Source organism: Cetorhinus maximus, unplaced genomic scaffold (genome assembly GCF_964194155.1).
Source record: "Cetorhinus maximus unplaced genomic scaffold, sCetMax3.hap1.1 HAP1_SCAFFOLD_1480, whole genome shotgun sequence".
NCBI classification, from domain to species: domain Eukaryota; kingdom Metazoa; phylum Chordata; class Chondrichthyes; order Lamniformes; family Cetorhinidae; genus Cetorhinus; species Cetorhinus maximus.
The window spans coordinates 6958-21578 of NW_027597421.1; the positions used below are offsets into that span (position 1 = coordinate 6958).

The 14621-nt window shown below is 43.8% G+C and overlaps 1 protein-coding gene across 1 annotated transcript; it reads left to right on the top strand.

Annotated features, from left to right (window-relative positions):
• Nucleotides 1–1058: 1058 nt before the first annotated feature.
• On the top strand, nucleotides 1059–13348 carry mrnip (MRN complex interacting protein; the record flags this gene model as incomplete). The annotated part of the gene is made up of 6 exons (XM_078536747.1): nucleotides 1059–1118; nucleotides 2508–2605; nucleotides 6723–6795; nucleotides 8035–8201; nucleotides 8614–8722; nucleotides 12086–13348. Coding segments are annotated over 6 exons (1269 nt in total), but the record flags the coding sequence as incomplete, so codon positions are not given.
• Nucleotides 13349–14621: the final 1273 nt, after the last annotated feature.

Genomic DNA, 14621 nt, shown 5'->3' on the forward strand with positions numbered 1-14621 from the left:
AAAGTTAATGCTTCAGGCCTGTGACCTTTCATCAGAACTCTGAATGTTGAAAGGACCTGAAACATTAACTCCGCTTCTCTCTCCACAGATGCTGCTGAACCTGCTGAGTATTTCCAGCATTTTCTGTTTTCCAAGTACACAAGTCACTAAAGTCTAGTGTACTGGTACAAAACGTAATCAAAATACCTAGAGCAACGTTGATCTTTATTTTGAGGGGCTTGAATGCAAAGGAAAGGAAGTGAGGTTTCAGTTGTATAGAGCTGTGGTGAAACTTCATGTGGATTATTGCATTCAGTCCTGGGCATTGCACCTCAGGATAGATATAATGACCTTGGAGGAAGAGCAATGCAGATTCACTAGAATGATACCAAGACTTAAATGGTCAAATTGCAAAGACTGGTTCCTCTTGTATTCCTTAGAGTTTTTGATGGTTGAAGGGTGGCCTAATTGAGGTGTTTAAAATTATAGAAGGATTTGATGGGGCAGAGAGTGTGGAACTGTTTCCTCTGCTGGAGGGCATTCAGAACAAAGGAACACTATCTTAATATTAACATCAGGAGTGAAATCAGGAAGCACTTCATACAGATGGTAGTGGAAATCTGGAATTCTCTCAGCCAAAAGGCTATCGTTGCTGGAGGTTAATTCAAACTTTCAAGACTGAGATCGGTAATTGTTTATTAGATTAAGGGTATTAAGATATGGAACAAAGGTGGGTAAAAGATTGAACTTCCAGATCAGTCATGATCTAATTGAATGGTCTGAAGGGGATCTATTCCTGAGTGACAGGTATAAGTATCAGGAAACTACTGATATAGTTCTCAAAATATTTCATAGAATCCCGCGGCAGAAGGTGGCCATTCAGCCCATCATGCCTGTGTCGGCTCTTTGAAAGAGCTATCGAATTAGCCCCCACTCCCCCCGCTCTTACCCTTTGGTCCTGCAAAGTTTTCCTTTTCAAATATTTAACCAATTCCATTGAAATTGCTTCCATCATCCTGAATTGTTCTTATTTAATACACCCTTTACTGAAATTTTTTAATTAGTATTTTCTGTTTTAGCTTAAGAAGAGCAAGAAGTGGAACTGCAAATTGTGTGGAGAAAAGCAGTCACTGCAGAAGGTGAGGATGCTGATTTTACATCACTGAGTCGCAGAGTGCAGGAAGAACCTTCATTGAATCAAAGAGGTTGTGCAAGCTACTGTTAGTGAAAAGTCTGGAGGAAGAGGCGAGCTCCACTAACAAAATGGCAGGCATGACTGGTTTTTCCAGTTGGAATCCCACAGCACAGGAGGAGGCCATTCAGCCATCATGTCTGTGTTGGCTCTTTAAAAGGTCTATCCACTTAGTCCCACTGCTCTGCTCTTTCTCCATGGTGCTGCACATTTTAACTTCCAATATTCATCCAGTTCCCTTTTAGAAGTTACCACTGAGTGCGCTTCCACCACCCTTTCAGCAAGTGCATTCCCAATCTTAACCACTTGCTGTGTGAAAAAGTTCCCCTCACCTCTCTGGTTCTCGTGCCAATTATATTAAATCTGTCTCATGTAGTTACCTGCCCTCTTGCCATTGGAAACAGTTTCCCCCCTCTGGAGACGACACCTCCCTTCTTACTTTATCAAACCCCTCATGATTTTGAACGCCTCAATTAAATATCCCCTTAACTTTCTCTGCTCTAAGCAGAGCCATCTCAGTTTCTCCAGTCTCCATATAACTGAAGTCTCTCAATGTATTATCTTATTTCATTGAATGTGATGTCACTAGTAGGCGTGTAGGGAAAAAACACAGATGCACACTGCACACCAGGGATAATAATCCTTCAACACTTCTCCAGCAGCTAATGAACCAGGCAGCTAATGCAAATTATGAAAAAAGCCCATCATCCAAATGGGGAGCACACAAATTTGTGTACATCAGAATTCTGTTCTAAACCTTTTTCCCTTATTCCAAATGTCCTCTTCAGAAACATAATAGCAGTAAGTGGAATGATTTGATCTAGTGCTGACATCCCTGTCAGCTATGGCTCAATGGGTAACACACTCTTACCTCTGACTCAGATGGTTGTCCAACTCCAAAGATCTGAGCACAAAATCCAGGCTGATACACCCATGCAGTACTGGGGAAAGTGCTGCACAGTCGGAGATGCCTTTCAGATGAGAAATTAAACCGAGGCCCTGTCAGCTGGATGTAAAACATTTCATGGTAATGTTCCAAGAGCAGGGGAGTTCTTCCAGGTGTCCTGGCCAATATCTATGACACAGCCAACATCACTAAAAACGGTTAATCTGGTTACTTATCTCATTGCTATTTGTGGGACATTACTGCGCAATTTGGCTGCTATGTTTCCTACATTACAACAGTGACTACATTTTAAAAGTGCCTCATTTGTTGTGAAGCATTTTGGGATGTCTCGAGATCATGAAAGGTGCTGTATAAATGCAGTTTTTCTCTAACTGTCCCCGCCTTTTATTTTTCCGCATGATTAATGATCTTATGTAACAATCTCCCTAGGTATATGGCCAGGGCTCAGGGGCTGACTGTCGACGACATGTACAGAAGCTGAACATGCTGCAAGGGGAAAGAATGCAGGCGCTGGAAACTGCTGCTTGGTAATATCGCGTTCTTTTCCATCTGTCATCTGGGTTAATTAAATAATCCATAGAATGATAGAATAAGGAAGGAGGCATTCAAACCATCCAGCTGTGTAGGCACTCCAGAAGCTATCTAATTAGCTCCATTCTCCCCTGCCCCCTTGCAAATTTTTCCTTTTCAAGTATGTATAATTCAATTGCCTTTTGAAAGTTACTATTAAATCTGCTTCAGGCAGTGCATTCCAGACCATAACAACTTGCATGAAAACAGTTCTCATCTCCTCTCTTATTAATTAACAGGAGCCGAGTGGGAAGATTGATTGGCAATCTTAATGATTCTGGGTTTTGGGCCTTTTGTTAAAATTGGTTTGAATCACAGAATGGAACCGTTGAGCACGGAAGGAGGCCGTTCAACCCATCGTGCTTCAGCTGGTTCTTTAAAAGAGCTATCCAATTAGTTCCACACCTCCGCTTTTTTGCCATAACACTGCAAATCAATCATTCTTTTATCACTTCAATATCTAAAGTTTGCATTGTAATTTAGAAACATTTTATGACTGAACAGAGCCAGCATCCCCCAAGACTCCTGAGAGTTATTTACAGACACAAGATACCTGTGTATTTTTGGTGGTAGGCTGGGCTGATGGCTAGAATTTAATTCTAATTGTGGCCTAGCAGTCAGTTCATGTCCCCTTTTTCAGACGGAGATGAGGAGAACTTTTTTCCCCTCAAACGGTTGTTAGTCTGTGGAATTTCCTTCCCCAGAAAACAATGAATTTGTTCAAGGCTGAGGTAGACAGATTTTTGATTCACAAGGGGGTCAAGGGTTATAGGGGCAGACAGGAAAGTGGAATGGATACCAGCCATGATCTTATCGAATGGCAGAGCAAGCTCAAAGGGCCAAATCACCTACTTCTGCTCTCAAGTCAAGTCCTATGTCTATGGGATGTGGGTATTGTTGGCAAGGCTAGCTTTTGTTGCCCATCCCTAATTGCAATTATCCTTGGCAATTATAGACTATTTCAGAGGGCAGTTAAAAGCCAACCACACTTTGCTGTGGGCCAGACCAGGTAAGGATGGCAGATTTCCTTCCCTAAAGGACATTAGTGAACCGGATGGGTTTTTATGACAATCGATGACACTTTCATGGTCACCAATACTGAGGCTAGCTTTCAATTCCAGATTTTATTAATTGAATTTAAATTCCACCAGCTGCACTGGTGGGATTTGAACCCATGTTCCCAAAGCATCAGCCAGGCCTCTGGGTTACTAGTCCAGTGATATGTCCAATGACATTACTACTGTCTTCAAGTACATATTCAATTGGCTTTTGAAATTTCCTATGGATTCTGATTCCACTGGCCTCTCAGGTAACATTTTCCAGACTTTAACAATCCTCTGTGTGAAGAATTTTATTCTCATACCTCCCCATAGTTCTTTTGGTAATTATTTAAAATCTGACCTCTGGTTACTGACCCATTTGCCAGAGGAAACAGTTTCTCCTTACTTAGAGCCATAGAGGCCTACAGCACAGATAAAGGCCCTTCAGCCCATCAAGTCTGCGCCAGTCAAACAAGTACCTAACTATTCTAATCCCATTTTCCATCACTAGGCCCATAGCCTTGTATGCCATGGCATCACAAGTGCACATCCAAATACTTCTTAAATGTTATGAGGGTTTCTGCCTCTACCGCCCTTTCAGGCAGTGAGTTCCAGATACCCACCACCCTCTGGGTGAAAAAATTCTTCCTCACATCCCTCTAAACCTCCTGCCCCTTACCTTAAATCTATGCCCCTGGTTATTGATCCCTCCATCAAGGGGAAAAGTTCCTTCCTGTCCACCCTATCTATGCTCCTCATAATCTTATACACCTCAATCATGACCCCCCTCAATCTCCTCTGCTCCAGAGAAAATAGTCCTAATCTATCCAATCTCTCCTCATAATTAAAACTCTCTAGCCCAGGCAACATCCTGGTAAATCTCCTCTGCACTGTCTCCAGTGCAATCACATCCTTCCTATAATGAGGATTCCAGAACCTGCACACACTAATCCAGCTGCGGCCCAACCAGTGTCCTATACAGTTCCAACATAACCTCCCTGCTCATATATTGTATGCCTCAGCTAATAAAGGCAAGTATCCCATATGCCTCCTTAACCACTTTATCTACCTGTCCCGCTACCTTAAGGGACCAGTGGACATGTACACCAAGGTCCCTCAGGTCCTCAGTTCTTCCCAGGGTCCTACTGTTCATCGTGTATTCCCATGCCTTGTTTGTCCTGCCCAAGTGCATCACCTCACGCTTATCAGGATTAAATTCCATTTGCTACTGATCAGCCCATCTGACCAGCCCGTCTATATCCTCCTTTAATCTAAGGCTATCCTCCTCACTATTTACCACCCCACCAATTTTATTGCTCTATCAAAACCCTTTATAATTTTGAACACCTCCAACAGATCTCCCTTCAACCTTCTCTGCTTTAAGGAGAACAAATCCAGTTTCTCCAATCTCTCCATATAACTGAAGTTCCTCAGACCTGGTATCATCTTGGCAAATCTCTTCTTGCACTCTCTCGAATGCCTTGATATCCTTCCTAATATGGTGCCCAGAACTGGATCCAATAGTCTAGCTGAGGTCTAAGCAGAAATAATCTTTTGCATTATCAATCTCTTGAAGACAGGCTAAGGTGTGATTCCACGGGCATTTGCACCTCCCACTGCCTCCCTCTTAGCTGCGGGTGACTCTGTTTGATGCAGAGCCACCTCCTGTTCTGACCAAATATCCATCTGCATCGGATTCAAGCATTGGTCAGTGAATACCATTTGAGACCAGGAACCCTGGTTGATTATAGAGTGAACAAGTGTTACGACCAGGATGGGAGGAGTGCACAGTTGATCTAGCCTCACTACTCCACAGGTTGCACCATTAGTTTAAAAGCTTGATTCACTCGACAAAATGGCCAATCATTTACCTTCGCCGTGTTACCCAGAATAAAAGAGACTTTAGCCAGGCTTCTTTCAGTAAGCAACAAATTTATTAGTTTACTGTAAAACCAGTCTTGTTGAATAGAAAGGCAAAGCTTACTACCATACAGTCTGAAATATGGAAGTATACTTATTACTCTTTCGAGCTACTCTAAGTCTGTCTCTCTCTCTATCTCTCTCTCTCACACACGCACCAAAGAATAAAAAATAAAATAGAGGCTCTCTGCCAAAAGTTAAAAGTCAAAGGGTCATGGGAAAAGGAAAGATGGTGGAGCCCTTGAAATGGCATCCAGGTTATGCAGTTGGTCTCTCAGCGTTGAAATGCAAAACAGTCGATGACTCTTGCACTGCTTTTCAGGTGGGTTTGAGGAACACTTGCAGGTACTCTATTCCAGCACGTAGCAACTTAGGGGCAGCTTATATTCGATTCTGACTGTGGACTGGCTCTGGACTTCAAAAAGGCTGCTGTCTTCCTCTACAAAGCTGTTGGTCCTTTCTCTTCTCAAGCAAAACCAAAACCAACTTTTAAATAGTTTTTCCCAGGCATGTTTTTTTTCCCAGAACCATGAACTACCATGTGACCCCTTTTGTAAACAGCCCACCAGGGTCGAGAGGTTTCTAGCTTCTTTAAAACTGCTTAATTACCATGTCTTGTAAAAGGATTTTTTTGGGGGGGAATAGCAATCAGAGTCCTGCATCAACCTTTTTAAGGGACAGTGTGTTTTAAACACAAATTCTTTCAGAACATTCTTAGCCCTCGAAGATGAACCATTTTGTGTGATTAAAGTGTTCGTGACATAAGAATCTAGACCAGACAGGCTCCCTTCTTTAAAGAACAGTAGGGTTTTTAAAGCAATTGACAGCTTTCAGTTTTGTCTGGCACAATCCAACAAATCACCAGATTTCCCTGAAGCTCTGAGGAAGCCATATGGACTGGAAATATTAACTCTGTTTCTCTCTCCACAGAAGCTGCCAGACCTGTTTTCCCAGCATTTTATGTTTTTAAATCACCAGATTTATTGAATTCAATTTCACAACCTCTGATTGAGTTTATACTTTGTCTTCTGATTTGCCAGCCCTTAGTAATCTTTACTTCTGCCTCATCTGTATCTTTCGTTGTATTGTGGGGACTCTCTTTTCCATTTTATAGCAGGTCCATTGAGGAGCCAATGGGTTCAGACACTGGCTGCAATTCCCAAAGATTTTGTACAGTGAGTGACCAGGTAAGAGAGATCGAAATGGAAGGTAGGCTTACCATTAGCTCATTAGATCTTCACACTAATTGATCGAAGGCGATATGGGAGCTTTGCAAACCCATGCATATCCATTTCGTGCTGGGTGTATAATGCTTTGAACATCAGTTGGGGTGGTTTCCCTCAGTATCTCAGCTGGTAAAATTACTTAGCTATACTGAATTCAATTAGAATGAGTCATGTATAGGCCAGACTGGATATGGATGGTACGTTCCCTTTCCTGAAGGACATTAGTGAACCAGTTGAGTTTTTAATGACAATCCATTCATAAATGATCAGACTTATTGAATTCAATTTCACGTTTGGTAGAATTTGAATTCAATTAATTAACCTGGAATGTTTGCGAGGCTTTGAATTCATGATCTGTCATAGCCACCAGGCTGCTGTACCCTGATCATTGCTGTTTGTCGAACACTGCAGCAAAGTGAATGCCCGTTTTTAGCCTAATGAATAGTGTGTTTTGAAACAAACAAATACTGGAATTGGATGCAGTTCAGAGAAGACTCACTAGGGTGACTAATCCAGGGCGAGGCGACAGATTTCCATCCCTAAAGGACATTAGTGAACCAGATGGGTTTTTACGATAATCGACAATGGTTGTCATGGTCACCATTACCGAGACTAAGGTTAATTAAGTTCAAATTCTACCAGCTGCAGTGCAGGGATTTGAACCCGTGCCCCCAGAACATTAGCCTGGGCCTCCGGATTACCAGTACAGTGACATTACCATTATGCTACCATCTCCCCAGTGAGCAGGTTGGACCTATGCTTGTTTCAGTTTAGAAGAATGATCGGTGATCTTATTGAAACACAAGATTCTGAGGGGGATTGACAGGGTAGATGCAGAGAGGATGTTTCCTCTCGTGGGAGAATCTAGAACTAGGGGGGCACAGTTTCAGATTAAAGGGCCTCCCATTTAAGATGGAGATGATGAGGAATTTTTTTACTCAAAGGGTCATTAATCTTTGAAATTCTCTTCCTCAGAGAGAAGTGGAGGCTAGGTCAGACCGATTTTTGATCTACAAGGGAGTGAAGGCTGGCGGGGAATCAGATCAGCCAGGATCTTTATTGAATGGTGGAGCAGGTTCAACGAGCAGAATGGCCTACTCCTATTTCTTAAGATCTTATTACATTATAAAGTGACAGTATCTTTATCTGGAAGTGGATCTGTGGTTTAATGTTACTGCTCTGACTTGGTGTTTTGCATAGAGTTTACTGACTCAGACTGAGAGCCCAGCCAGCAGCCGCTGGAGTGTTTATCTGGATCAGAAACCCGTCGAAGAAGCATCAGAGGATCGGGGAGAAGATGGAGAGATTGTGTACATGGACCGCCAGCAGTTCCAGGCAGGCGTGAGGAATGCCAGCAGGGAAAGAAGGTCAGAGGTCGCAGGATGGAATACCATAGCAGTTCTGGTGGGTCTGGGGGCCATTATGTCACATGGTGTGCCGCTCAACCATGCCGGTTGGGTCAGCCCGTAGTTTGACCTTGGAGGAGGAGGAGGTGGGTACACTGCCGTCTTGGTTAGGTAGGGGTGCAGTTTGGGGAGGTTCCTGTTTCCAGGAGCTATGCAGCAAGCTGCAGTTGACTCTCGGACAGGGTGGGAGCTAACTTGGTTGTGACTCCTCCACTACTGAGGACTCATAGCTGTATGGGAGGAAATTGAATGAGGTGGGGGAATGGGTGTGTTGGTGGGAGCAGGGGCTTTGAAGTTACTGAGGATGCAGAATCACTGAATTCAAAGACTCGGTGAGGAAACCGTGTTGGAATCTTTTCTCTTTTCATCCTAGGAAACGCAAAAGAGGATTACAAAATGATTCCAAGCACCTGGATCCATATGGAAACTGTACTGATAGTGACGAAAAAGGGTCTGCTCAACAGAAAATGAGAAGTTGCCTGGTAAGAGTTTGACTAATGCAACTTGTGATTGTTGTGACTAGTGGGGTACCGCAGAGATCAGTGCTTGGGCCCCAGTTATTCACAATATGTTTCAATGATTTGGATGAGGGAACCAAATGTAATATTTCCAGGTTTGCTGACGACATAAAATTTGGTGGAAATATGAGCAATGAGGAGGATGTTAAGAGGCTTCAAGGCGATTTAGACAGATTAAGTGAGTTGGGAAAATACATGGCAGATGCAGTATAACATGGATTAGTGTGAAGTTATCCACTTTGTTAGGAAAAACAGAATGGCAGAGTATTACTTAAATGGTGATAGATGGGGAAATGTTGATGTACAAAGGTCCCTGGGTGCCCTTGTACACCAATCACTGAAAGCAAGCATGCAGGTGCAGCAAGCAGTCAGGAAGGCAAATGGTATGTTGGCCTTCATTGCAAGAGGACTTGAGTACAGGAGCAAGGATGTCTGACTACAGCTGTACAGGGCCTTGGTAAGAGCACACCCAGAGCATTGTGTGCAGTTTTGGTCTCCTTACCTAAGAAAGGATATACTTGCTAAAGTGGGAGTGCAGTGAAAGTTCACCAGAATGATTCCCGGGATGGCAGGATTGTTGTATGAGGAGAGATTGGGTCGACTAGGCCTGTATTCATTGGAATTTAGAAGAATGGGAAGGGATCTCATTGAAACATATAAAATTCTGACCTGGTTGGACAGACTGGATGCAGGGATGACGTTTCCTCTGGCTGGAGGGTCTAGAACAAGGGGTCACAGTCTCAGGATACGGGGTAGGTCATTTAGGATCAAGATGAGGAGAAACTTCTTTGCTCAGAGGGTGGTGAACCTGTGGCATTGTATACCACAGAAGGCTGTGGAGGCCAAGTCACTGAACATATTTAAGAAGGAAATAGATTTCTGGACTCTAAAGGTGTCAAGAGGTATGGGGAGAGAGTGGGAGTACGGCGTTGAGATAGAGGATCAGCCGTTATCATATTGAATGGCGGAGCAGGCTCGAAGGGTTGAATGACCTACTCCTGCTCCTATTTTCTCTGTTGCTGGGAAGTACCTGATATACACGTTTGTTGGGTCCCCTCTCTTGCTTTAGTTGCTCCAGGTGTCCGTCAAACCAGGAACAAGCCATGATCTTGTTGAATGATGGCAGAACAGCTGGAGGGGATTATTTATTTATTTAGTGAATACAAATCCCCAAAACCAAGTGATAGCCTCCTCATTTGCTGAGTTTAAGTTGTTTAGTCCATCACTTAATCTGTAGTGGGGACGCTCTTTGGTAATGTACAGCATTGTTTGTGTCTCTCCACAAGTGCAAAGGGGTTTGTACTGAGGCCCCAGTGGCGGAGGTTGGCTGCCCAGGGGCCCTGGCCTGTCTTGAACCTGTTTATCGAGGATCACTGCCGCTGTGGCAGTTCAAAGCTGAATGGCCTCCTCCTGTTCTTATGTGCTGTCATTGCTCAGATGTTATACTGGATAGATCACTTGACATTCCCTTTCCATGGAGGAAAAGTCCTGAACTGAACTACAGGGAGGATACTTTGACCCTCCCACAGGAACTGTGCTGAGGCCACAATTCTATATTTGGATGGTGAAGAATGAAATCTCTGTGCTTCATGCTCAGAACTTGAGATCAAGTGGCCCAAAGGGTTGGTTTCATCTGCACCTGCCTTTTGGACTGATTTGCCTTCACTGCACAGCAGCCTGCCTGAGGTTAAGAGCTCCCGCATCTGGAGAAGATAAGGATGAATTCATGCCTTGACAATCTCCGGTACAGCAGTGTGTTCTGCCATTAACCCGAGCTCATTAGCTCCTCAGCATTTTTGAAAAGCTGTTTTCAGCCACAGTTCACCAGGACCATCTCTCCCTATACTAAGCAATCTGACAACAGTGCAAGAACCTGGGAAGTTTACAGTGCAAGAGGAAGCCATTTGGCCCCCTGTGCCTATACTGGCTATTTCCAGAGAAACTCACCAAGGCTCCTTAGGCAGCACCTTCCAAACCCATGACCACTACCATCTAGAAGGACAAGGGCAGCAGACACATGGAAGCACCACCACCTGCAAGTTCCCCATCAAGCCACTTGACACTCTGTCTTGGGAATATATCGCCGTTCCTTCACTGTTGTTGGGTCAAAATCCTGGAACTCCCTCATTAACAGCACTGTGGGTGTAGCTACACCACAGGGACTGCTGCGGTTCAAGGATGCAGCTCACCATGACCTTTTCAAAGGCAACTAGGGATGGGCAATAAATGCTGGCCCAGCCAGCGACGCCCAAACCCTGTAAATGAATTTTTAAAAATCTGAAACTAATCCCATTGTCCCTCATCATCCGCTATTGCCTTCTGCTTCAAGTATTTATCTGGCTGTCCCTTAAAAGATACAATGGTCTCTGCCTCCAACATTCCTTGTACCAAGTATTCCATGCTTCTGTGTAAAGAAATTTCTCCTATCTTCTCCCCTCACTTTTGAGTGACAATTTTAAATTGATAAGAATTGTCCCTGACACTCCAAACAGAGGACCTTTGAAATGTTTGAACTATCAAACCCAAAGTATTCCAAATAAGCTGAGAGTGGAACCAATAAACCTCTATTTAAATTCATGAAAGTTTATTGAAAAGAAGTAGTTGGATAATGTGTTTTACTCAAAAGCTGATAATTAGAATAATCTGCTCCACTGTGTCAGCATGGCTCAGTGGGTAGCACTCTTTAGTCTTTGAGTTAGATTATGTATTCAAGTTCCACTCCAGAGATGTGAGCACTAAAATCTAGGCTGACACTTCATGCAGCACTGAGGGAGTGCTGCATCATCAGAGGGCTGTCTTCACATGAAGCATTAACCCGAGGCCCTTTCTGCTCTCTCAAGTGGACATAAAAGATGCAATACCACTATTTTGCGGAAGAACCATGGGAGTTATCCCTGGTGTCTTGGCCAATAGTTATCCCTAAATTAATATTGCAAAAAGCAGATTATCTGGTCATGATCACATTGCTGTTTGTGGAAGTTTGCTGTGAGTAAATGAGTTTCCCAGTTTACTTCATTATAGCAGAGACTACACTCCAAGCGTACTTCATAGCGGTAAAGTGCTTTGGCACATCCTGAGGTCATGAAAGTTGCTGTAGAAATGGCAAGCCTGTTTGTCTGTCCACGGCATGGTAGCCAATCATCAATAGCTGGATGTTATGGTAATCGAGTTATGGTACCAGCAAGATGGGCTTTGATGGAGAGTCTGGGTGCAAAAGGGGGAGTTGATGGGGGAGTTAGAGTACCAGAGGGATGGACTTCAATCACCAAGAGCCTCTCTTGTTCTCAACTTCTTGTATGTTTACACTGATATTTTTCTGTGTTCCAGGAGTATGTGAATTCCACACCAAGTGAGAGCAGAAACAGGAACCCAGAGACTGGAGATACGGAAAGGAGCAACATTTTAAACCGGTCACCATTAGAATCTAACCCAGTGGCCTGGCTGAGAGATGAGAGCCAGTGTGACACAGCCGCTTTCCCAGCCAAGGGACAGGCTGCACAGGCCTCTAGGTGGGATCGATTCCTACCTCAGAGTAGTGCAGAAGACAATGAATTCTTCAATCATGACTTTGGTGGGGCTGAGAGACTCACTTGGAAGAGGGATTTTCCTTGCACCAACCAGCCCTCAGAACGTTTTGTACTCGAAGATCAAGGTGAATATGTGGATGGTTCTGCTCTTTCTGCAGGTTTGGCATTTGCTAGTAATGACTGGCCAGGTTCACCACTTATCACTGGAAGAGTTACAGAGCGAATTGTGACTCAATCACCTTCTCTGGAACTTGTTGAAGAAACCACGACGGTGCTTGGCTTGCCAGAACTTGCCAGTGACGCTCACGAATCCAGCAGTAGTGCATGCAGAGCTGTGAAGGATATCCTGGCGCACGACCCCTTCCCTACATCCCCACACAGTGCTCCTGGAGTTTTGCACATCCTAAAGTCAAGGCCCTCCTTGACCCCACGCACTCTAACAGCCCATCAATTCTCAGCTCACGGGACGCCCAGTACAGCTCCCGGGTTACATGTCAAACCCAGCTCCTTTCTGTCACTCTTTCAGACGGACGAGGATTTTGACGATTTGTGTGGGGAGTAAAATGGGGAGACCTGATGACATATCATCAGACCAGCATCATCACATGATGTTCCTGTGCGACTTTCCTAAACTTATGCTAAATCCACCAGTGCACTTTTAATGCCGGCCTTAATCTAAGGAGCATTCTTAAAATTAAAGGTGGACTGAAAAATTATTTCATGGTGTTTGTGTGGAACAGCAGCAGTTGAAAATTGAGAAACTTATTACCTCCCTCCCATTACCCCCAGCTACTATTTCTTGGAATGCTTGTTTCTGTAGAATGACTGGGATGTGCTAAAAGTATAGCCAGAGACAAAAGGTTCATGTTGCTGCTGGATGTAGCCAGTTTGTGGCAACTCTGAAAGAACTGGGTGAGGAGAGGGATCAGCCATGCCATCTTGCTGGTTCGCACGATGCTCATGGTCTAAGAATCATAAATCGTTGGCATTGCCATTACTTTGGGTGACTGGACAGATATTCTGTTACAGCCTTTGGTTGCAGAATAAAAATCATATCCATTGTCCCCAGTCTTGAAATGAAATCAAATTCATACCCGAATACCAAATTCATCATTTTCTCGCACAATGGGAGCAGAACAAGAGTTTAAACAAACCGGGGAGCAAATCTGAGGTATGCACTGGGTAAACAGGCAGGCTGATTGAAAAGTGCAGCTTGTTGCTGGCAATGGATTGTGGAGTTTGGTTGTTGACTGTTTCTCAGTGGGTAGCACTCATGCCTCTGAGTCAGAGCGTCCCACTCCAGAGGCATGAGGGTATAATCCAGCTGACACTCCAAACAGTTCCTCAGTACTGCATTTGGAGGTACCGTCTTTCTGATGCCATATTAAACCAGAATCCTATCTACTCTCAAGTGGACGTAAAAGATCCTGTGACATTGTTTCAAAGAGGAGCATGAAAGTTCTCCCTGGTGTCCTGGACTAATATTTATTCCTCAGTCGCCATGACTAAAGCATACTTTCTGGTCATCACCATGTTGCTATGTGTGGCAACTTTGTGTGGAAATTGATTGCAGCATTTTCTACAACTGGACTACAAAATAAAACTAATCAATTGGCTGTAAAGTGCTTTGGGACTGAGGCCATGAGAGAGGCTATATTTAAGTCTTAAAAATGTGGCCCTGTAATTCAAATGTCAAGCAATGGGGTTTTTTTTGGGCGAGGTGGGGGAGGTGAAAGGAGCTGCGGGTGTTGAGTGAATTAAAACAATCTGTAAATTATGACCAGTTTTCTCCTCTGAACAAGTTGTAATTCTTGAAATCAAGGAGTGTGAAAGCAAAGCAAAGAGGACAGATGTGGCTTCTTCACAGAAGCCCATTTGGCCCATCAGAGCTGTGCTGGCCCTTTGAAAGAACTGTCCAACTTTTAATTCCTTCCCCCAGCTTTTTCACTGCAGCCCTGTAAATGAACTCTCTTCAAATACAGGTCTAGTGTATGCCTTTTGAAAGTTCCTTTGGAGTCTGATTCCACATTGCTTTCAGGAAATGCATTCCAGATCACGTGCACTCTGTTGGTAGAAATTGCTCCCCATTAACCCTCTAGTTCTTTTGCCCATTTTAAAACTGTGATCTCTATTAGAATAGACCCCAGTTCGCTAATCAGCTAACTTCCCTCATCCTTCATGATACCGATAAACCCCTTCAACACCCTCTTTATAGCATTGACATCCTTCCCTTAAGTGTGGTGCCCAGAATTGTATTAATCAGTGATTTGTAAAGATTTGCATGACTTCCTTGCTTTTATGTTCAGTGCCCCCGTTTGATTTTGCCCAGGACTGTC